This window comes from Malus domestica, chromosome 07 (assembly GCF_042453785.1).
Source record: "Malus domestica chromosome 07, GDT2T_hap1".
NCBI classification, from domain to species: Eukaryota; Viridiplantae; Streptophyta; class Magnoliopsida; order Rosales; family Rosaceae; genus Malus; species Malus domestica.
This window is the reverse complement of record NC_091667.1, coordinates 21,199,553-21,215,740: the sequence shown is the minus strand read 5'-3', so window position 1 is coordinate 21,215,740 and position 16,188 is coordinate 21,199,553. Positions and strand designations below refer to the sequence as shown.

General features: G+C 44.1%; 2 protein-coding genes and 2 long non-coding RNA genes across 4 annotated transcripts; all 4 read left to right on the top strand.

Moving 5' to 3' along the window:
• Window positions 1-11: 11 nt before the first annotated feature.
• Window positions 12-2,160, top strand: LOC114824540 (uncharacterized). Its single transcript, XM_070825715.1, has 2 exons — window positions 12-1,856; window positions 2,098-2,160. Exons 1-2 carry the CDS (start codon window positions 12-14, stop codon window positions 2,158-2,160), a joined length of 1,908 nt encoding a protein of 635 aa, XP_070681816.1.
• Window positions 2,161-6,531: 4,371 nt separating this feature from the next.
• Window positions 6,532-7,404, top strand: LOC139197406 (uncharacterized). Its single transcript, XR_011582782.1, has 2 exons — window positions 6,532-6,847; window positions 7,023-7,404. It is a non-coding gene; the product is annotated as an uncharacterized lncRNA (long non-coding RNA).
• A 463-nt stretch (window positions 7,405-7,867) lies between these two features.
• On the top strand, window positions 7,868-9,207 carry LOC139197405 (uncharacterized). Its single transcript, XR_011582781.1, has 3 exons — window positions 7,868-7,965; window positions 8,873-9,028; window positions 9,115-9,207. It is a non-coding gene; the product is annotated as an uncharacterized lncRNA (long non-coding RNA).
• Window positions 9,208-9,362: 155 nt separating this feature from the next.
• LOC139197757 (uncharacterized) lies at window positions 9,363-10,328 on the top strand. Its single transcript, XM_070825714.1, has 2 exons — window positions 9,363-9,590; window positions 9,671-10,328. The coding sequence occupies exons 1-2, from the start codon at window positions 9,363-9,365 to the stop codon at window positions 10,322-10,324; spliced, it is 882 nt and encodes a 293-aa protein (XP_070681815.1). The 3' UTR covers window positions 10,325-10,328.
• The last annotated feature ends 5,860 nt before the right edge of the window (window positions 10,329-16,188 follow it).

The following is a 16,188-nucleotide window of genomic DNA, read 5'->3' as shown; positions in this document are numbered from 1 at the left end:
TATTTGAAAAAATGGCAGAAGATACTCAGCAGTGGGCAGTGGAGCAGCCACAATCTAGGTCAGCTTTTGAGATGTCTACTGGTTCTCCATATGTTACAGCACAAATTGAAAAAATGGAGAAAAGGCTTGACGCAAAATTTGACATGTTATTACAAAGAATGCCAGGTTCTCAAGTTGCTGTACAGCAGCCCTTACAAGCTGCCTGCAACATTTGCAACATGATAACTCCCGATTTTATGAGCTGCCCACATAAAGATGTTTCACCAGATTTTACAGCAGAGCAGGTTAATTCATTTAACAATTTCCAGCGTCCTCGATATGACCCGTATTCTAATTTCTACAACCCAGGTTGGAGAGATCATCCTAATTTAAGGTGGGACAAGGAACAGCACACTAGGCCTCAATTTCAACAGCAGGTACAGCAACCTGCTGCACCTAAGGCTGCTTGGGAAGTTGCAATTGAAAAATTGGCAAATACTACCACTCAAGAAATTCAAAATCTACATGCAGCAGTGAAAAACATCGAAAAACAGATGGGGCAGATTGCTTTACAGGTTTCAGAAAGAGCTCCGGGTACATTTCCTAGTCAAACAGTACCTAATCCAAGAGGACGAGAAGAATGCAATGCTATACGGACTCTACGGTCTGGCAAAAGTTACAACAACAAACATGAAAATTCTGTTGGGAATTCACAGGCAGCAGAACTATCCCAAACTAAATCTGTAATTTTTGCAGATTCTGAAATTTCTGCAGATTCTGGGCAGTCCCAAGACAGATCCGAAAATACTGCAGAAGCTTCCACAAAAACTGCAGAGCGTGTTTACGAGCCCCCTATGCCATATCCAGAAAGGTTGAGACCTAAAGCTAAAGATCAACAGTTAACAGATTTTATGAAAACTTTGGCTAAAGTTCAAATTAATCTGCCGCTAATTGATGCCATCAAGAACATTCCGTCTTATGCCAAGTTTTTGAAGGATGTTTGCACAAAGAAAAAGAAGCTTGTTGATTTTGAGAAAGTGATTCTTACAGAACAATGCAGTGCGGTCTTATTACATAAATTGCCTCCAAAGAAAAAAGATCCAGGGAGTTTTACTATCTCTTGCACCATTGGAAATTATGATTTTAGTAGTGCTTTAATTGATTTAGGTGCTAGTGTAAACTTAATGCCATATTCTGTTTTCAAACGTTTAGGTGAAGGGGAGCTGAAGCCAACCTCCAGTATTATTCAATTGGCTGACCGTTCAATTACCCACCCTAGAGGAGTCATTGAAGATGTTATTGTGAAGGTTGACAATTTATATTTACCGGCTGATTTTATGGTGTTGGACATGGATGAGGATTTGACAACGCCCATTATTTTGGGCCGCCCATTTCTGGCAACAGCCCGGACTCTTATTGACGTTGAAGCCGGAACATTAACATTCCGGGTTGAAGATCAAACTGTTGTTTTCAAGTTGTTTGAAGCAAGCATACATTCAGGTGACAAGCAAGAATGCATGCGTGTTGATGCACTGGATGGTTTACCAAGTGCCAAGTTTATGAACAGATCATCAACTGACCATCTGTCCATAAAGCCTCCGAATTTAACTCGTGATTGTTCAAGTCCTAAACCACAGCAGCAAAGGGTGATACATGAAGACCAGCCAATTGACACTATGAAAAAACATGAAAATTTGCCATGCAGCCCAAATTTTAAGAAAATACAGCCTGGTAAAAAAGTGTGGTTATTAAGTTCAGATTTCAAGTCATTTCCAGGGAAACAAGAGTCTAGATGGAAAGGCCCTTTTCTGGTTACTAAAGTTTTTCAGAATGGTAATGTGGACATTAAGGCTAAGGGCACAGATTTCTCATTGAAGGTGACCAAACATCAACTAAAACCATGCATAGAGAAATTTGGTGTAGGCGAGTCTTTGACTCTAAAGGCACCAATGATCTAGCCACCGGACTTCCGCAACGTCTAGCTACAGACTTAAAATAAAGCGCTTATTGGGAGGCAACCCAATTTTTCTAAACTCTTTCTTTAATTTTATTTTATTTTTCGTTTGATTTTCTTGCATCTGTGAATGGCTTTTTATGTGGACTACTGTAAATTTCCAGCATAGTGTAGATGTGGTTGATGTGAACGTTAGGCTTGCTGCTGGGTGCAGGATTCCAGCATAGGACGCGCTTTATTTTCCACGTTCGCAACCTGCAATTAACCAATATGCGTCAAAAAATTAAAATAAAATCAAATAAACTGGGTAAATAAAATCAATATGCAATCTTCCATTTTTTTCAAATTTTGTTTTTTTTAGTTTTTATTTTAGTTTCCACACCTTGAGGACAAAGTGTAATATAAGTTTGGGGGTGGGAATATAACATTTTAGGTCTTTTAATTTTGTGCAGTTTAAAAATTTTCATTCTTGTTAAGTTTGTTGATGCACAAAATCAGCGAAGACTTTGGTACAACAGAAAGTGTCAGGTTTTGTGACCTTCGCTTGGTTGCTTGGTTGCTTCAGTCACTAGTGAGGATAAGTACGTAAATGAATAGAGACAGAGAAGCAAACACAGGATGTACGTGGTTCACCCAGATTGGCTACGTCCACGGAGTAGAGGAGTTCTTATTAGTAGTGAAGGGCTTACACAAGTACAAAGGATCAAGCTCTCAATTTAGTGAGTTCTTGTGAATGATTTAACACAAAATGGCATTAGGCAATATTGTGGGGGAATGACCCCTATTTATAGAAAAACTTGTAGCTTTGTCACATTGACATGTGTCATGTTATGATTGGTTCTTGATGTCGACACGTGCTGCGCTCTGATTGGCTTCTAATCTTGACACGTGTCGAGTAGTGATTGGCCTCCTGGTCGGAGGGGAACTCTTCTGGGTCCTTGACAGTATAGCGTTGGCCGGTGCTCGGTAGTTTCGGGATTGGTCAAGTATGGTACAAACAGTGCTCCCCTAAGTTCCCGAGTGAGGGAAACTCCTCGGTTGGGGACTTGCAAGATCCAATCCCTTGAGTAATCACGAAACTTCTAAGTACCGAAGTGTGGTCTGATCTTCATATGCCCTTCTCTGGAAGTACCTTTCCTCCATCCGGGAATGGTGTACTTAGCTGATGTTGACGCACAAGGTAATGTATCAATTTCACTTGAAGCTTAGTTGTAGTTTCGGGCTTAGTCAAGTGTGATACAAACCCTATAGTAGGAGTCCCCCAAGTCGCCGAGCTAGGAGATCTGCCGAAAGAGGTGACAGACAAGGTAAGCAGTCAAACTTCCAAGTAAGCAACCCAAGATCAGAGGTTTGACTTCGGCTTCCGGTTGATTGTTCTCCTTCTCCTTGTCTCTCATTCAACTGCCAGGATAAGGAGAAGCAAATGGATAAGAGATGATATGAGATACTTTTGCTTTTGAAGAAGTAACTTTCCACAGGCTTATTCTTGAACTGTGCTGGAGGGTTTTCTGGTGCCCTTCAGAGTATAAGGCCGACTCAAAAATTTGAGGGTCAAAACAAGTCCATCAAATCTAGAGTACGTTCGACCTTGATGATATGGGATACTTTTGCTGTTGACGGAATAATGAATGTGGTATGGAAAGGTGTCGTGCTATAGTGATCTGTTTCAGCCCACCGTTGAACCTTCTGCTTCAATCTTTTGCATGGCAGAAGTGGTGTGCAACCTTTGCATTTAAATGGTCCTTCAGAACATTCCTTCGTAGTGACTCATCCCCGCTTGGCAGCTTCAGTGTAAAGAGCCAATATCTGATCAACTGTCATGAGGTATTTGCCGGTGGAATTCGTGACCTTGACAGCAGTTGAGGATGAGTACTCGAGAGCAATGCTAAGTAAGCGACCAGGCAAAGGCTCCAGGCAGTCAGTTCCAAATTGGAGGTTTGATTTCAGGTTCCGACTGACTGCTCTCTTTCTCCTTGTCCTGCAGGTGTGGACAAGGACAAAGACAAAGACAGGGAGAAAGCATGATATGGGATACTCTTGCTTTCGACCCTGATGATATGAGATACTCTTGTTCTTGGTGTGGCTTATTTGCTGAGGTATTATCGGGGGGAAATAAAGCTGAGTATTTCGAGAGGTTATGTTGAGGGTGCCTTTTCGAATGCGAGAAAGGGTTGAACATTTTTATAGGTTTGCCTGTCCGTTGAGGAGGGAGGTCAATGTATATAGGGATTTCCCAATAACAAGTAGTAATGCTATTCCTTTACCCTTCTTGGTCACAGCAATGTAGTGGGAGCTGCCAGCTTCACGTGTTTTAATTTTGTCAGAGCACTTTGAAAAAGTGGTATGTGGTATCTGGAAAGCTGATATTACGTGTGAAGATTACAGACAAGCTTTATCTAAGGAAATCTGGCTCTCGAAGTTCTGAGAGTTGTGCCTCTTCGGTTTTCGAACAAGCAATCCCGTCGAGGATCTGACTCTCGAGATTCGGAAAGCGGTGCTACTCCGGTTTTTGAGAAAGTAATTATGTTGGGAGTCTTTTCTCGAATGTGAGTAAAGGTTGGACGTTCTTGCCAACCTGTCTTGCCGCAAAACACGGAGGTCGACACACATAGGGACTTTCCAGTTGTCAAGCAGTGGTGCTGTTCCTTTACCCTCATGGGTAATAGTAGGGTAGCTGGAACTTCGAAATTCTCGTGCCTAAACTTTGTCAGAGATCTTTGACAAAGTTATATGTGGTACCCGAGGAGTTGATGGTGCATATGGAAAGCGGTGATTGAACAGTAAGATTCACGTGCTTTCTACTTCACCAGAAATCTTCGACAGATTGCCCGTAATTTCCGCAAAGCTGAGTGTGCATGTGACAGGTGCTGACGAGGCTGAAAAAGCAGGTGCTTCTTCGATTTCTGAGATCGGCCCTCGTGGTCTCTGAGCAGCCCAGCTTTTGAGAAATCAAACGCCTCTTCGATTTCTGAGATCGGCCCTCGTGGTCTCTGAGCAGCCCAGCTTTTGAGAAAGCAAACGCCTCTTCGATTTCTGAAGCTCCGTCGAGTGCAGATTTTTATAGAGGCTGGCATTAAGTTCCACAGCACACTTGAATCTCTACCAGTAGAAGCTCATTTCTTGCACTTCTAAGATCTTGATTTGTCTGACCTCTTCCTTCTTCAACACATTTGAAAATGTCTGGACCCTCCGACCGTCGTTTTGACTTGAACCTTGGAGAAGAGACAGCCACGCCTTCTCCAGACAACATATGGCGCCCATCCTTCATATCCCCTACTGGTCCTCTTACCGTTGGGGATTATGTGATGAAGAATGATATGACCGCTACAGTGGTGGCCAGGAACCTTCTCACTCCCAAAGATAACAGACTACTTTCCAAACGGTCTGATGAGTTGGCTGTTAAGGACTCTCTGGCTCTTAGTGTTCAGTGTGCAGGTTCTGTGTCTAATATGGCCCAACGCCTATTTGCTAGAACCCGCCAAGTTGAATCATTGGCTGCTGAAGTGATGAGTCTCAAACAGGAGATTAGAGGGCTCAAGCATGAGAATAAGCAGTTGCACCGGCTCGCCCATGACTATGCTACAAACATGAAGAGGAAGCTTGACCAGATGAAGGAATCTGATGGTAAGGTTTTACTTGATCATCAGCGGTTTGTGGGTTTGTTCCAAAGGCATTTATTGCCTTCGTCCTCTAGGGTTGTACCTGGTAATGAAGCTTCAAATGATGAACCTCCAATGCCTCCTCCTTCTGGGGTTTTGTCAAGTACTGAGGCTCCGGATAACCACCCTCCGGTGCTTTCTCTTTCTGGGGCTCTACCGACTGCTGAGACTTCCCCTAAGCAACCTTTGTGAAGGCTCCCTTTTGTTTGTTTATTTTGACTCATGTATATGTACATATTTGTGGCTTATCGAAAATATTAATAAATAAGCTTTGCTTCATTTCAACATATTGTGTTAAATACACCAAAGCCTTCTTCATAAAGTTCTTTGAATTTTTGCTTTTGTTGAAACCTGTATTGTTGAAGCTTTGTGAGTGAAGCATGTAGTTTGAGGTAGTGTTCCCTTAATTTCCCGAGTGAGGAAAACTTCTCGGTTGGAGACTTGAAAAATCCAAGTCACTGAGTAGTCACGAACTTTTGAGTACCAAGGCGTAGTAGCATATGGTGGGAGTCCCCCAAGTCTCTAGTCGAGGGAGTTGACGAATGAGGTGTCTTGCTAATAGTCCATGTCGTAAGTACCAAAACTTCATTCTTTTGTTTTCTAAGTGGTAGCCCCGGACTTTTTCTTCATATATTTTGTTTATGAAGGTTGCTAGGCCCGAATAAGTGGAATTGCAGAAGGTGTAACGGTTGGTAGCTGTTTTATGGAAAGCCATCTGACTACGATAGTCTTGCACATGATGACTATAGGGAGATACACACACATACTGCTATGATAGAGGGTGTAGCCGTTGGTGCATTACAATCATAATGGAAGCATCACAATGATGGAAGCATCACAATGATGAAAGCATCATAATGATGAAAACACCATAATGATGAAACATCATAATGATGTTTCTTTGGTGGAATTGGTTTTCATTTCCCCTAACAACCTGAATTGGTTTTCAATATAAGACCCTCAGCTGTAGCTCGAATCACAAAGTTGTCTTCATGAAAGTTGTTCTTTAATTCCTTAACTACAACATATCCAAATTTGAGAGCCATCAGATCAGTACAACTCTAGAAATTCAGGTACGACGAGTGATTGTTCATCATTTGTCTGTCAACACGTCAGACCTGTTGTGAGCTTCAAAAACTCCATTCTCTCTTGCTTAGATCAACATACTTTCTTCAGCGAAGTTGTTCCTTAACTTGTGAACTACAACATATCCAAAATTGAGATCCCTCGGAGCTGTATAACTCAAGAAATTCAGGTATGATGAATGACTGGTTATTATTTTTCTGTCAACCCGTCAGATTTGTTGTGAGCTTCGAAACTCCATTTTCTATTGTTCAGATCAGCATGCTTTCTTCATTGAAGTTGTTCCTCATCGTCTCTTTCATAACATATCAAAAATTCAGAATGAACTAATGGTTAAATATTTCCAGATCTTCGAAACATCACAGCAGCTTCGAAATCTGCAAGAATCCGACTGTCATGCTTGGAGCTTCAACACTTTAATTTCCGTGGCTCAAACAGAAATGGTTCCTTCTTGAAAGTTGTTCATCTGCTCAAGAACTAGAGGGTGTCCAAAATTCAGCTCCATTGGAGAGAAGCAGCAGCTGCAAAAATTGGATAGAGAAAAGGAGGCGAAGCTTTGTTGGATTTCTAGGCTGGGGAAGATTCCAGTTTTTGTAGCAACTTCAGTACTGGTGAATTGCTTGTATTTTTGTCCATAACTAAATTTTGGACTTTGAATTATTATTTGATCTATCATAATATGTTTGGGAACATATATAAGTGAATAAATAAGAAGGAAGATTTTGGGCCCTTGTGGGTGTAAAACAAAAAATGTTTAGGTTTTGTGAACAAAATTTGTTTATTTGGAGCAAGGTTTTGTGTTGAAGCTTTGTAGGTGAAGCTTTGGTGTTGAATTGAAGCTTTCTAGGTGAAGCTTTGATGGTGAAGCTTTGTAGATGAAGCTTTGTAGATGAAGCTTTCTAGGTGAAGCTTTGATGGTGAAGCTTTGATGGTGAAAGTATGTAGATGAAGCTTTCTAGGTGAAGCTTTTTTAGGTGAAGCTTTGTAGGTGAAGCTTTTTTAAGTGAAGCTTTGGGCCCTTGTGAAGCTTTGGAGGTGAAGCTTTTCGGGTGAAGCTTTTTTGGGTGAAGCTTTGTGGGTGAAGCTTTTTTGGGTGAAGCTTTGTGGGTGAAGCTTTTTAGGTGAAGCTTTGTGGGTGAAGCTTTGGAGGTGAAGCTTTGTGGGTGAAGCTTTTTTTTTTTTTTTTTTGGCGCTTGACACGGTCTTCATTTGCTTGTTTTGTAGTGACTGTGGAAGACGGATTGCTTTCTGATTGAGAAGGGTTCCGGCATCGCTTTGCACCATCTTCATGTGGGTAATATAGGAACTTCCTTATGTTTTGATTATGCATGTAGTGATAGAATTTGTTTCTTCTTATTGTAGATGTCAGAGCCTGGAAGTTCTAGTGATGAGGGCTCTTCTAGCTTTAGCTCTAAGTCTGAGTCTGCAATGTCGGAGTCTTCAGGGTCTTTGTTAGAGTCCGGTACTAGAGAAACATTGGATGATCTTCCCAACCGTCAAACTTTAGCTATTGCTAGTTCTTCCTCCATGGCGTTGGGTGAGGGGGTTGTTTTTGATGCCATACCCATAGTTCGCTCTGAGTTCACAGCAGACCATCTAAAGAATAACTTGTTAGATAATGAGAAGCAGGTTGAGGCGTTAAGGCAGTCATGTAATATCCCTCGTAGTGTAGGGATACGTTTGGTACATGATGAAGAATGGCCTTCTGAGCCTCCCCAGGGTCATGTTATGTTCTACACCCAGATATTACTGACTTTAGGGGTGAGACTACCTTTACATCCGTGGTTGCAAAAGATGTTATCTTTGATCGGATATGCACCTGGGCAACTCAATCCTGGTTTCTGGGATACTTTGATTGGATTTTATATCATTTGGATGGAGTGTGGGTTGTGTGAGCCTTCCTTCCATCAGTGGCGTTACTGTTACAAGATGCGCCCAGCAAAATCATGCACTGGTTATGCCGAGTGTGCATGTCGGAGTGAGAGAGAGCGTATTGTGTATGGTAAGAAAAAGGCATACTACACATGGAAAAACCGTTGGTGCTTTCTGTATAATGATTGGGAGTATGATAAGGGTGTCACGCCTGAGCGACGTGTGCTTACTCACTTCCAGACTGTAGGTTGTAACGTATCAACCGTTCGTACTATTTGCTATTTGTTGTGGTCTTTTCTTGCTTCTAACACTTTGCTTCATGTAGTGACGCGGGGCACCATCCAACTGTTTGGGCAGGAGCTATCTGACATAGAGAAGGTGTTGAGGGTGCCCAAAGAGGATAGACACTTAAGCAAGCTACGACCCTTATTTCGTCGGTACGGTTTCCAACCCTTAGTTTCCGAGAGCCAGGGACGATCGAGTAAGTTGTATCCTTCATGTAAACTTAGCTCAATTCCTTACTTTATTTGGAAAGTTGTATTTCTTATTTTGATTTTCCTTATGCAGTGGAGAAGGTAAGCAAGAAAACAGGGACTAGCACCCATAAAAGGAAAGCACCAGTGTTAGTTCCTTCGGAAGACATCCTACCGCATAAGAAAATTCATAAGTTCCGAGGGGAATCATCCGTTAGACCTAAGTCCCAAGATGGGGTCCTTAAGGGGCCTGCCTTTAGGAAGACTGGAGTCGAGGCCGTTGAAAATGATGCTGCCGTAGTTGCAGGAGAAGGGAGCCGACTGTTGCCTCATCCTCTTACTATGGAGCACACTGTCCAGGAAAGTGATCCTGGTTCCCGCCATGAGGGGAAAGGCAAGGAAAGAGCTGGCAGTGTCCCGTGGAAAGACTTGAGGGTTGCCACGCGGCCAAAGGATTTTGGGGATATCAACAATTGCTTGGCAGGGCGTCGATTCGCCTTCGATGAGCTCGGAGAGCCCTTAGCTAAGGATGAATCGGATTGCGACCGGATGTTGAAGCTGTCTTCATATGTGAGTGTTACTTTGTCATTTCCTTACTTTTTCCTCTTTATTATCATTATTTAGGTAGTGATGATCGTCTTGCCATGCAGGTCATGGCCGAGTATCACGACAGACTGCAAGAGGTTGAGCGGTACAAGGCAAAACTGAAGGAGAATAAGCAGCTTGTGGACGAGGCCCGAAGGAATAAGGGACTTTTGACTCAGGCTCTCCAACTGAATGACGAAACCATGGAGAGCTTGAAAAGGCGAAATGGTGAGAACCTAAGGCTTAAGAAATTGTTTGAGGCAACTAAAAAACAGTTGGAGGTGGCTACCTTGGAAGTATCCAAGGTTAGGGGAGAATTGGATGGTGCCTTAGTTGAGATTTCTGAACTGGAGAAGAGCATTCCAACTGAAAGGGAGGCTGCTGTGCAAGAATACTTAAGTTCTTCGACCTTTCATCTTGCTATTAAACCCCACTGTGCTCAAGAAGCTCGCTTTGAAAAAAGGAAATGGATGGCCGTCCTTGATCGTTATGATGATGGGAGCATTCTTCGAAAATACCACGAAGATATAGATGAGCATCATCGAAAGGGCGAGACATTTGTCCTTGCTGTTGATCCTAGCAGCGAAGATGAGTCTGATAATGAAGGTAGTGCTGATGCACAGACTCAGCATGGTGAAGAGGGTCTTGGGGATGCAGAGGATGATGGTAGGACGCGGAGTGATACTGCCAGGGGTTCGGCTTCAGATGAGAATGAATAGCAGTGTCTTTACTAGCTGCATGTATTCTGGATGTAGTAGTCTGATGTGTGTATAACATGTGCCCATGTTATAAGCTTGAGAGTTTTGGATTTTAGGTGTTTATGAGTGTTTGCACTATTATTAATGCATGTTTGGCTATGTATGAATAGATCTATTGTTTGGATATAAGCCCTTGTTTGGTTGTTCCTTTCTTTGTATAGTCTTGTCGACACATACTTAGATTTTGTTTCGTGTTGGATATATCTGCTTTGAGGTTTCAACACTTGAGTGTTCCATTGCTAGGAATGTAAAAGAGTGAGGGCTGAGTTGGCTAAATTACCTCTTTATTGAATTCATTGCCAAATGGCCTTCATTACATAGGATGCCGAACGGCTATAGCTCAACACTTGTACATCGTGAGTCTATTTGTAGTAGTACTTCAAGTGATCAGCGTTCCATGGATGGCCAAGGGTCTTGCCATCGGAGCTTCTAAGTGTGTAAGAGCCAGGGCAACTGATGCCAATGACTTCATACGGTCCATCCCAGTTTGGACTAAGTGTGCCTTCACTCGGGACTCTGTCGCAGAGTAATCTTTTCTTTAAGACCCAGTCTCCTATTTTGAAAGAACGAGGCTTGACCCTAGAGTCATAATAGTTGGAGATGCGCTGCTTGTAGGCGACATTCCTCAAGTGAGCTTGGTTTCTGTGTTCCTCGACTAAATCCAAGTTGAGGGTGAGTTGTTTGTCATTTTCACTTTGAATGTAGTTCTGGACTCGGAATGTTGCTTGCTCGAGCTCAATAGGGACAACCGCCTCTGTGCCAAAGGCAAGTGAGAATGGAGTTTCTCCTGTTGAAGTCCGATATGAAGTGCGATATGACCAAAGAACTTGGGGTACAAATTCTGGCCAACAGCCTTTAGCTTTGTCCAAGCTGGTTTTCAAAGTGCGCTTGATTATTTTGTTGATGGCCTCAACTTGTCCATTAGACTGGGGATGAGCTGGAGAGGCAAAGCATAAGTTGATGTTGAACTTAGAGCAGAACAACCTGAACTTCTTGTTGTCAAACTGTCGCCCATTGTCAGTGACTATCGCATTGGGAATGCCGAATCTACAAAGGATGTTCTTCCACACGAAGTCTTCTATCTTTGCCTCAGTAATGGTTGCCAAGGGTTCTACTTCGGCCCACTTTGTGAAGTAGTCCACTGCAACGACTGCGTAACAGACTTTTCCTTTCCCTGCCGGCATTGGGCCGATCAAATCAAGTCCCCACTGGGCGAAAGGCCAAGGGCTGATCATAGGAGTAAGAGGCTCTGGAGGGGAATGAGGAATAGTTGCATATCGTTGACATTTGTCACATGAGCGGGATACTTTGATGGCATCCTGGTGGAGTGTTGGCCAGTAATATCCTTGGCGAAAAGTCTTGTGTGCTAGGGACCGAGATCCAGCATGATCTCCACAGACTCCCTCATGTATTTCCCGAATGACGATTTTTGCCTCGGCAGGCGTAAGACACCTTAAGTATGGCAGGCTAAAACCTCGCTTATAGAGTTGATCATTGATGATCAGGTAGCGGGTAGACTTGTATCGAATTTGCTTAGCCTGGACTTTATCATTTGGGAGGGTGCCATGAGCAAGGAAATTATAGATCGGGGTGATCCAACTATCCCCCTGTTGTAAGTTGCATACTTCTGCGGCCATGGTGCTTGGTGTTGCCAACAGTTCGACATGAATTTTTCTTCCAATCTTGTCTTCCACAGCCGAGGCGAGGCGAGCCAGGGCGTCTGCATGACTGTTTGCCGCTCGAGGAACTTGGGTGATCTGGTAGTGGAAGTGCTTGAGCAAAAGTTGTGTTTGCGCAAGATATGCTGCCATGGAGCTGTCCTTAGCATCAAAGTTGTTGGTAACCTAGTTGACCACCAATTGGGAGTCACTGAAAATATCAATTTGTTTAACCCCGAGGTGTTTGGCCAAACGTAATCCTGCTAGAAGGGCTTCATACTCGGCCTCATTATTTGATGCCTTGAATTTGAAACGAAGAGCATACTCCATTGCTACTTTGTCGGGTGTAGTCAAGACTAGTCCCGCTCCACAGCCCTGTTGGTTGGATGAGCCATCAACATACAGACTCCATGCTGGGGTTGTTGGTTCTATCTTCTGAGCTTCCGGGGGTAATGAAGCCACTGCTTCAGGTGTAGAAGCAATGTCAACCGGATATGTGAAGTCGGCAATGAAGTCTGCCACTGCTTGGCCCTTCTCAGCTGGCTTTGGTTGGTAGGAGATGTCAAACTCACCCAACGCTATTGCCCATTTGATCATTCGCCCTGAAGTGTCAGGACTTTGGAGTATCTGTCGAAGAGGATAATTGGTAAGCACGATGATGGAGTGCGCTTGGAAGTAAGGGCGGAGTTTTCGAGCAGACATGACCAATGCCAGAGCCAATTTCTCAATGTTAGAGTACCGTGTCTCCGCATCTTGTAAGGCTTTGCTAGCGTAGTAGACAGGTCGCTCAATATTCCCATCCTTTCGAATGAGAACGGAACTTACGGCTGAAGCTGATACCGATAGGTAGATAATGAGAATGTCTCCTACCTCGGGCTTGGAGAGTAGAGGGGCTTTACTCATGTACTCCTTGAGGTTTTTGAATGCCTCGGCACATTCATCAGTCCATGTAATGTACTTCCTACTTCCCTTAAGTGCTTTAAAAAAGGGAGCACATTTGTCTGTGGCCTTAGAAATGAACCTGGTTAAGGCTGCCACCTTGCCAGTAAGGCTCTGGATGTCCTTTGAAGTTACCGGTTCCTTCATGTCGAGGATTGCTTTGATCTTCTCGGGATTAGCTTCAATGCCTCGTTGGCTAATCATGAAACCTAAGAATTTGCCAGAGCCTACGCCGAAGGCACATTTGTTGGGGTTTAACCTCATTCGATACCTCTTCAAAATAGTGAAAGTTTCAGATAGGTTGGTGATGTGTTGGTTAGCATGTTTGCTCTTGACTAACATATCATCAACGTAAACTTCCATGCTCTTCCCAATCTGCTCGGCGAACATTGAGTTGACTAGTCTCTGATAAGTCGCTCCTGCATTCTTTAGGCCGAAAGGCATGACTTTATAGCAGTATCGTCCTCTGTCGGTAGTGAAGGCTGTGTGTTCTTGATCCGAAGGGTTCATGAGGATTTGGTTGTATCCTGAGTAAGCATCCATGAAGCTCAGGAGTTCACACCCGGCCGTAAAGTCTATAAGTCTGTCAATAAGAGGAAGAGGGAAGCTATCTTTCGGACACCCTTTGTTTAGGTCGGTGTAGTCAACACACATTCTCCACAAGACCTTTTGAAGCAAAAGACTTTCTTTGGTCGGATTTTTCTTAACAAGGACCACATTTGCTACCCATGTCGGGTAATTGACTTCGCGGACAAAGCCTATGCCTTTGAGTTTTTCAACTTCTGCTTTCATTGCCTCGTATCGTTCAGCGTCATAAGATCTTCGCTTCTGTCTCACCGGCTTGATCTTGGGGTCAATACTCAAACGATGACAGATGACATCGGGAGAGATGCCTGGCATGTCCTCGTATGACCAGGCGAAGACTTCAGTGTTCTCTTTCAAAAAAGATATCAATGCTAACCGAAGGGGTGGTGACAATGTGGTGCCAATCTTCACCATGCGATCTGGATAATCTCTTGAGATAGGTACCTTCTCCAACTCTTCAGCAGGTTGGGCTTGCTGGGTGAAAGAGTCATCTCGAGGATCATCGGGTTGATTGTTGCTATCAGGAAGATCCAAGTTCGCTTCATCTAGGCTGGTCTTTGTGACTTGGTCATGTACAGACAGGGTTTCCTTGGGTCCGGGCAAGTGTTGTTGCTTAACTGAAGTGTTGTAACATGATCGTGCACTAAGCTGATCTCCTCTGATGTAGCTGTTGCCATGGGGGGTTGGAAATTTCATCAACAGCATATGCGTGGATACCATAGCCTTGAGATCATTGATGCCTATGCGCCCAAAGATGACATTGTATGTCGTTGGGCAGTCAACCACTAGGAAGTTAGTGGTAATGGTAGCCGTGTAAGGGCCTGTACCAATAGTAAAGGGTAAATGTATGCTCCCTAAGGGTTGCACGATATCACCGGAGAAGCTTATCAGAGGAGAAATCGAGCGATCGAGCAAGTGTTCAGCTACACTGAGTGCCCTGAAAGCTTCGGCAAACATGATATTGACCGAAGCCCCCGTGTCTACGAGGATTCGTCGAACATCAAAGTTGGCTATGTGAGCCTCCACGATCAATGGGTCGTTATGAGGGTAGATGATACCTCTTTCTTCCTCAGGGTAGAAACATATCGGATCCCAGTTAGGTTTTTGATACTTCCCTCCCCTGATGTCTTCCACGTGAAACACTTGGTGACCAGGCCTCAGACTTCGTTCACTGTTTTTCATGGCCCTATTGGAAGATTCAGATATGGGTGTGCCGCCACTTATGGAATATATGACATTCACCTGGCGTTGGTTACGGTTATCCCTTTGAGGGTGAAGAAGGAATTGATCAATTTTTCCTTCTCGTGCCAAAGCTTCAATACGATCACGGAGGATGATACATTTCTCGCTATCATGGCCGTTATGCTCATGGTAGCAACAAAACATGCCCGCGTTATTCGGGGGCGTGTAATCTGGGTGCCTCGGCTTTGGCTTTGGTATCAGGTGAGCTATGCTGGGGTAAATGGCCGCGCATGTGGCATTCAAGGGCGTGTATGTCTCATACCTTGGGGTAGGGGGTATCTTGACGCGGGTTTGACCCACTGCATTGACTGCCTGGGGGCGAGCGTTATTGTGGCGATACCCTTGGTTATCGGGATAGTGTCCCTTACTCTTTTTACTGAAAGGAGAGTGGTGAGGATGGAAATCCTTCCTCTTGCCTTGAAATTGATATGTCTGTTGATTCGGTGAAGCATTATGCAAGGCATGGGGAGGTGCCACTGCTGTTTGGGAAGTCGAGGTCTTCTCATTTAGGTGAGTCTGGCTTCCACCTCCCACTTGTTGATAAATGATGGTTGTAGGGGGTTTCTCCTGATATGTCTTTGCCTCGGCGGAGGCATGGTTATAAGCCTGCGCCATCACCTCAGAGTAAGTCTTCCAAGTATTGGCATTGATCATGTATTTAAAGAAACAATCACGTAGGCCTGCCGTGAAGGCTTTGAGGGCAGTCTTGTCATCTGCCTCGGCACACCGGGAGTATTCATGGCTGAAGCGGCCAGCATACATACGTAATGACTCGTCTGGCTTCTGGCGGATAGTGTACAAGTCATCTGCAGAGTGCAAGCGATCGGTTTGGAAAATGTGTTGGGAAACAAATAGTTTCCTCAATTCCTCAAATGAGTCTACCGTCTCAGGTGTAAGACGACAATACCAATTTAGAGCTCCACCAGAGAGGGTGGAGGGGAAGAGAAGACATCGCTCTTCGTCGGTGTGCATCCGGTATGCCATGGTGGACTCAAAGAGGTTAAGGTGCTCAATCGGGTCCTCTTTTCCAGTATAAAGTTGCAAGCCAAGCTTTTGCTTTGTCTTTGCTTGAAGGGGGGTGTTGAGGATCCTCCTTGTAAGAGGGCCAGGCCTGGGTTGGTTCCAGTCAGGTATTTCAGCCTGACGTTCAGCCTTCAACTTGTTTACTTCCTCAAGAAGTTGTAGGACAAGGGGGTCCTGAGCGGAGTTATGTGTCACTGGAGCTTTCTTTCGTAAATCTCCATCTCCTCTTGGAATTAGGAAGGTTTGATCAAGGGCATGTGATTTTTCCCTGGACTCGCTGTACTGGCTTCCAGGGTATGTCTGTCGGAACACCTCTGAGTCCCCTGTACCCTCATGTCTCTCTGGGACTTGTTGCCCCTTCCCCAAATTGGTGGCCGG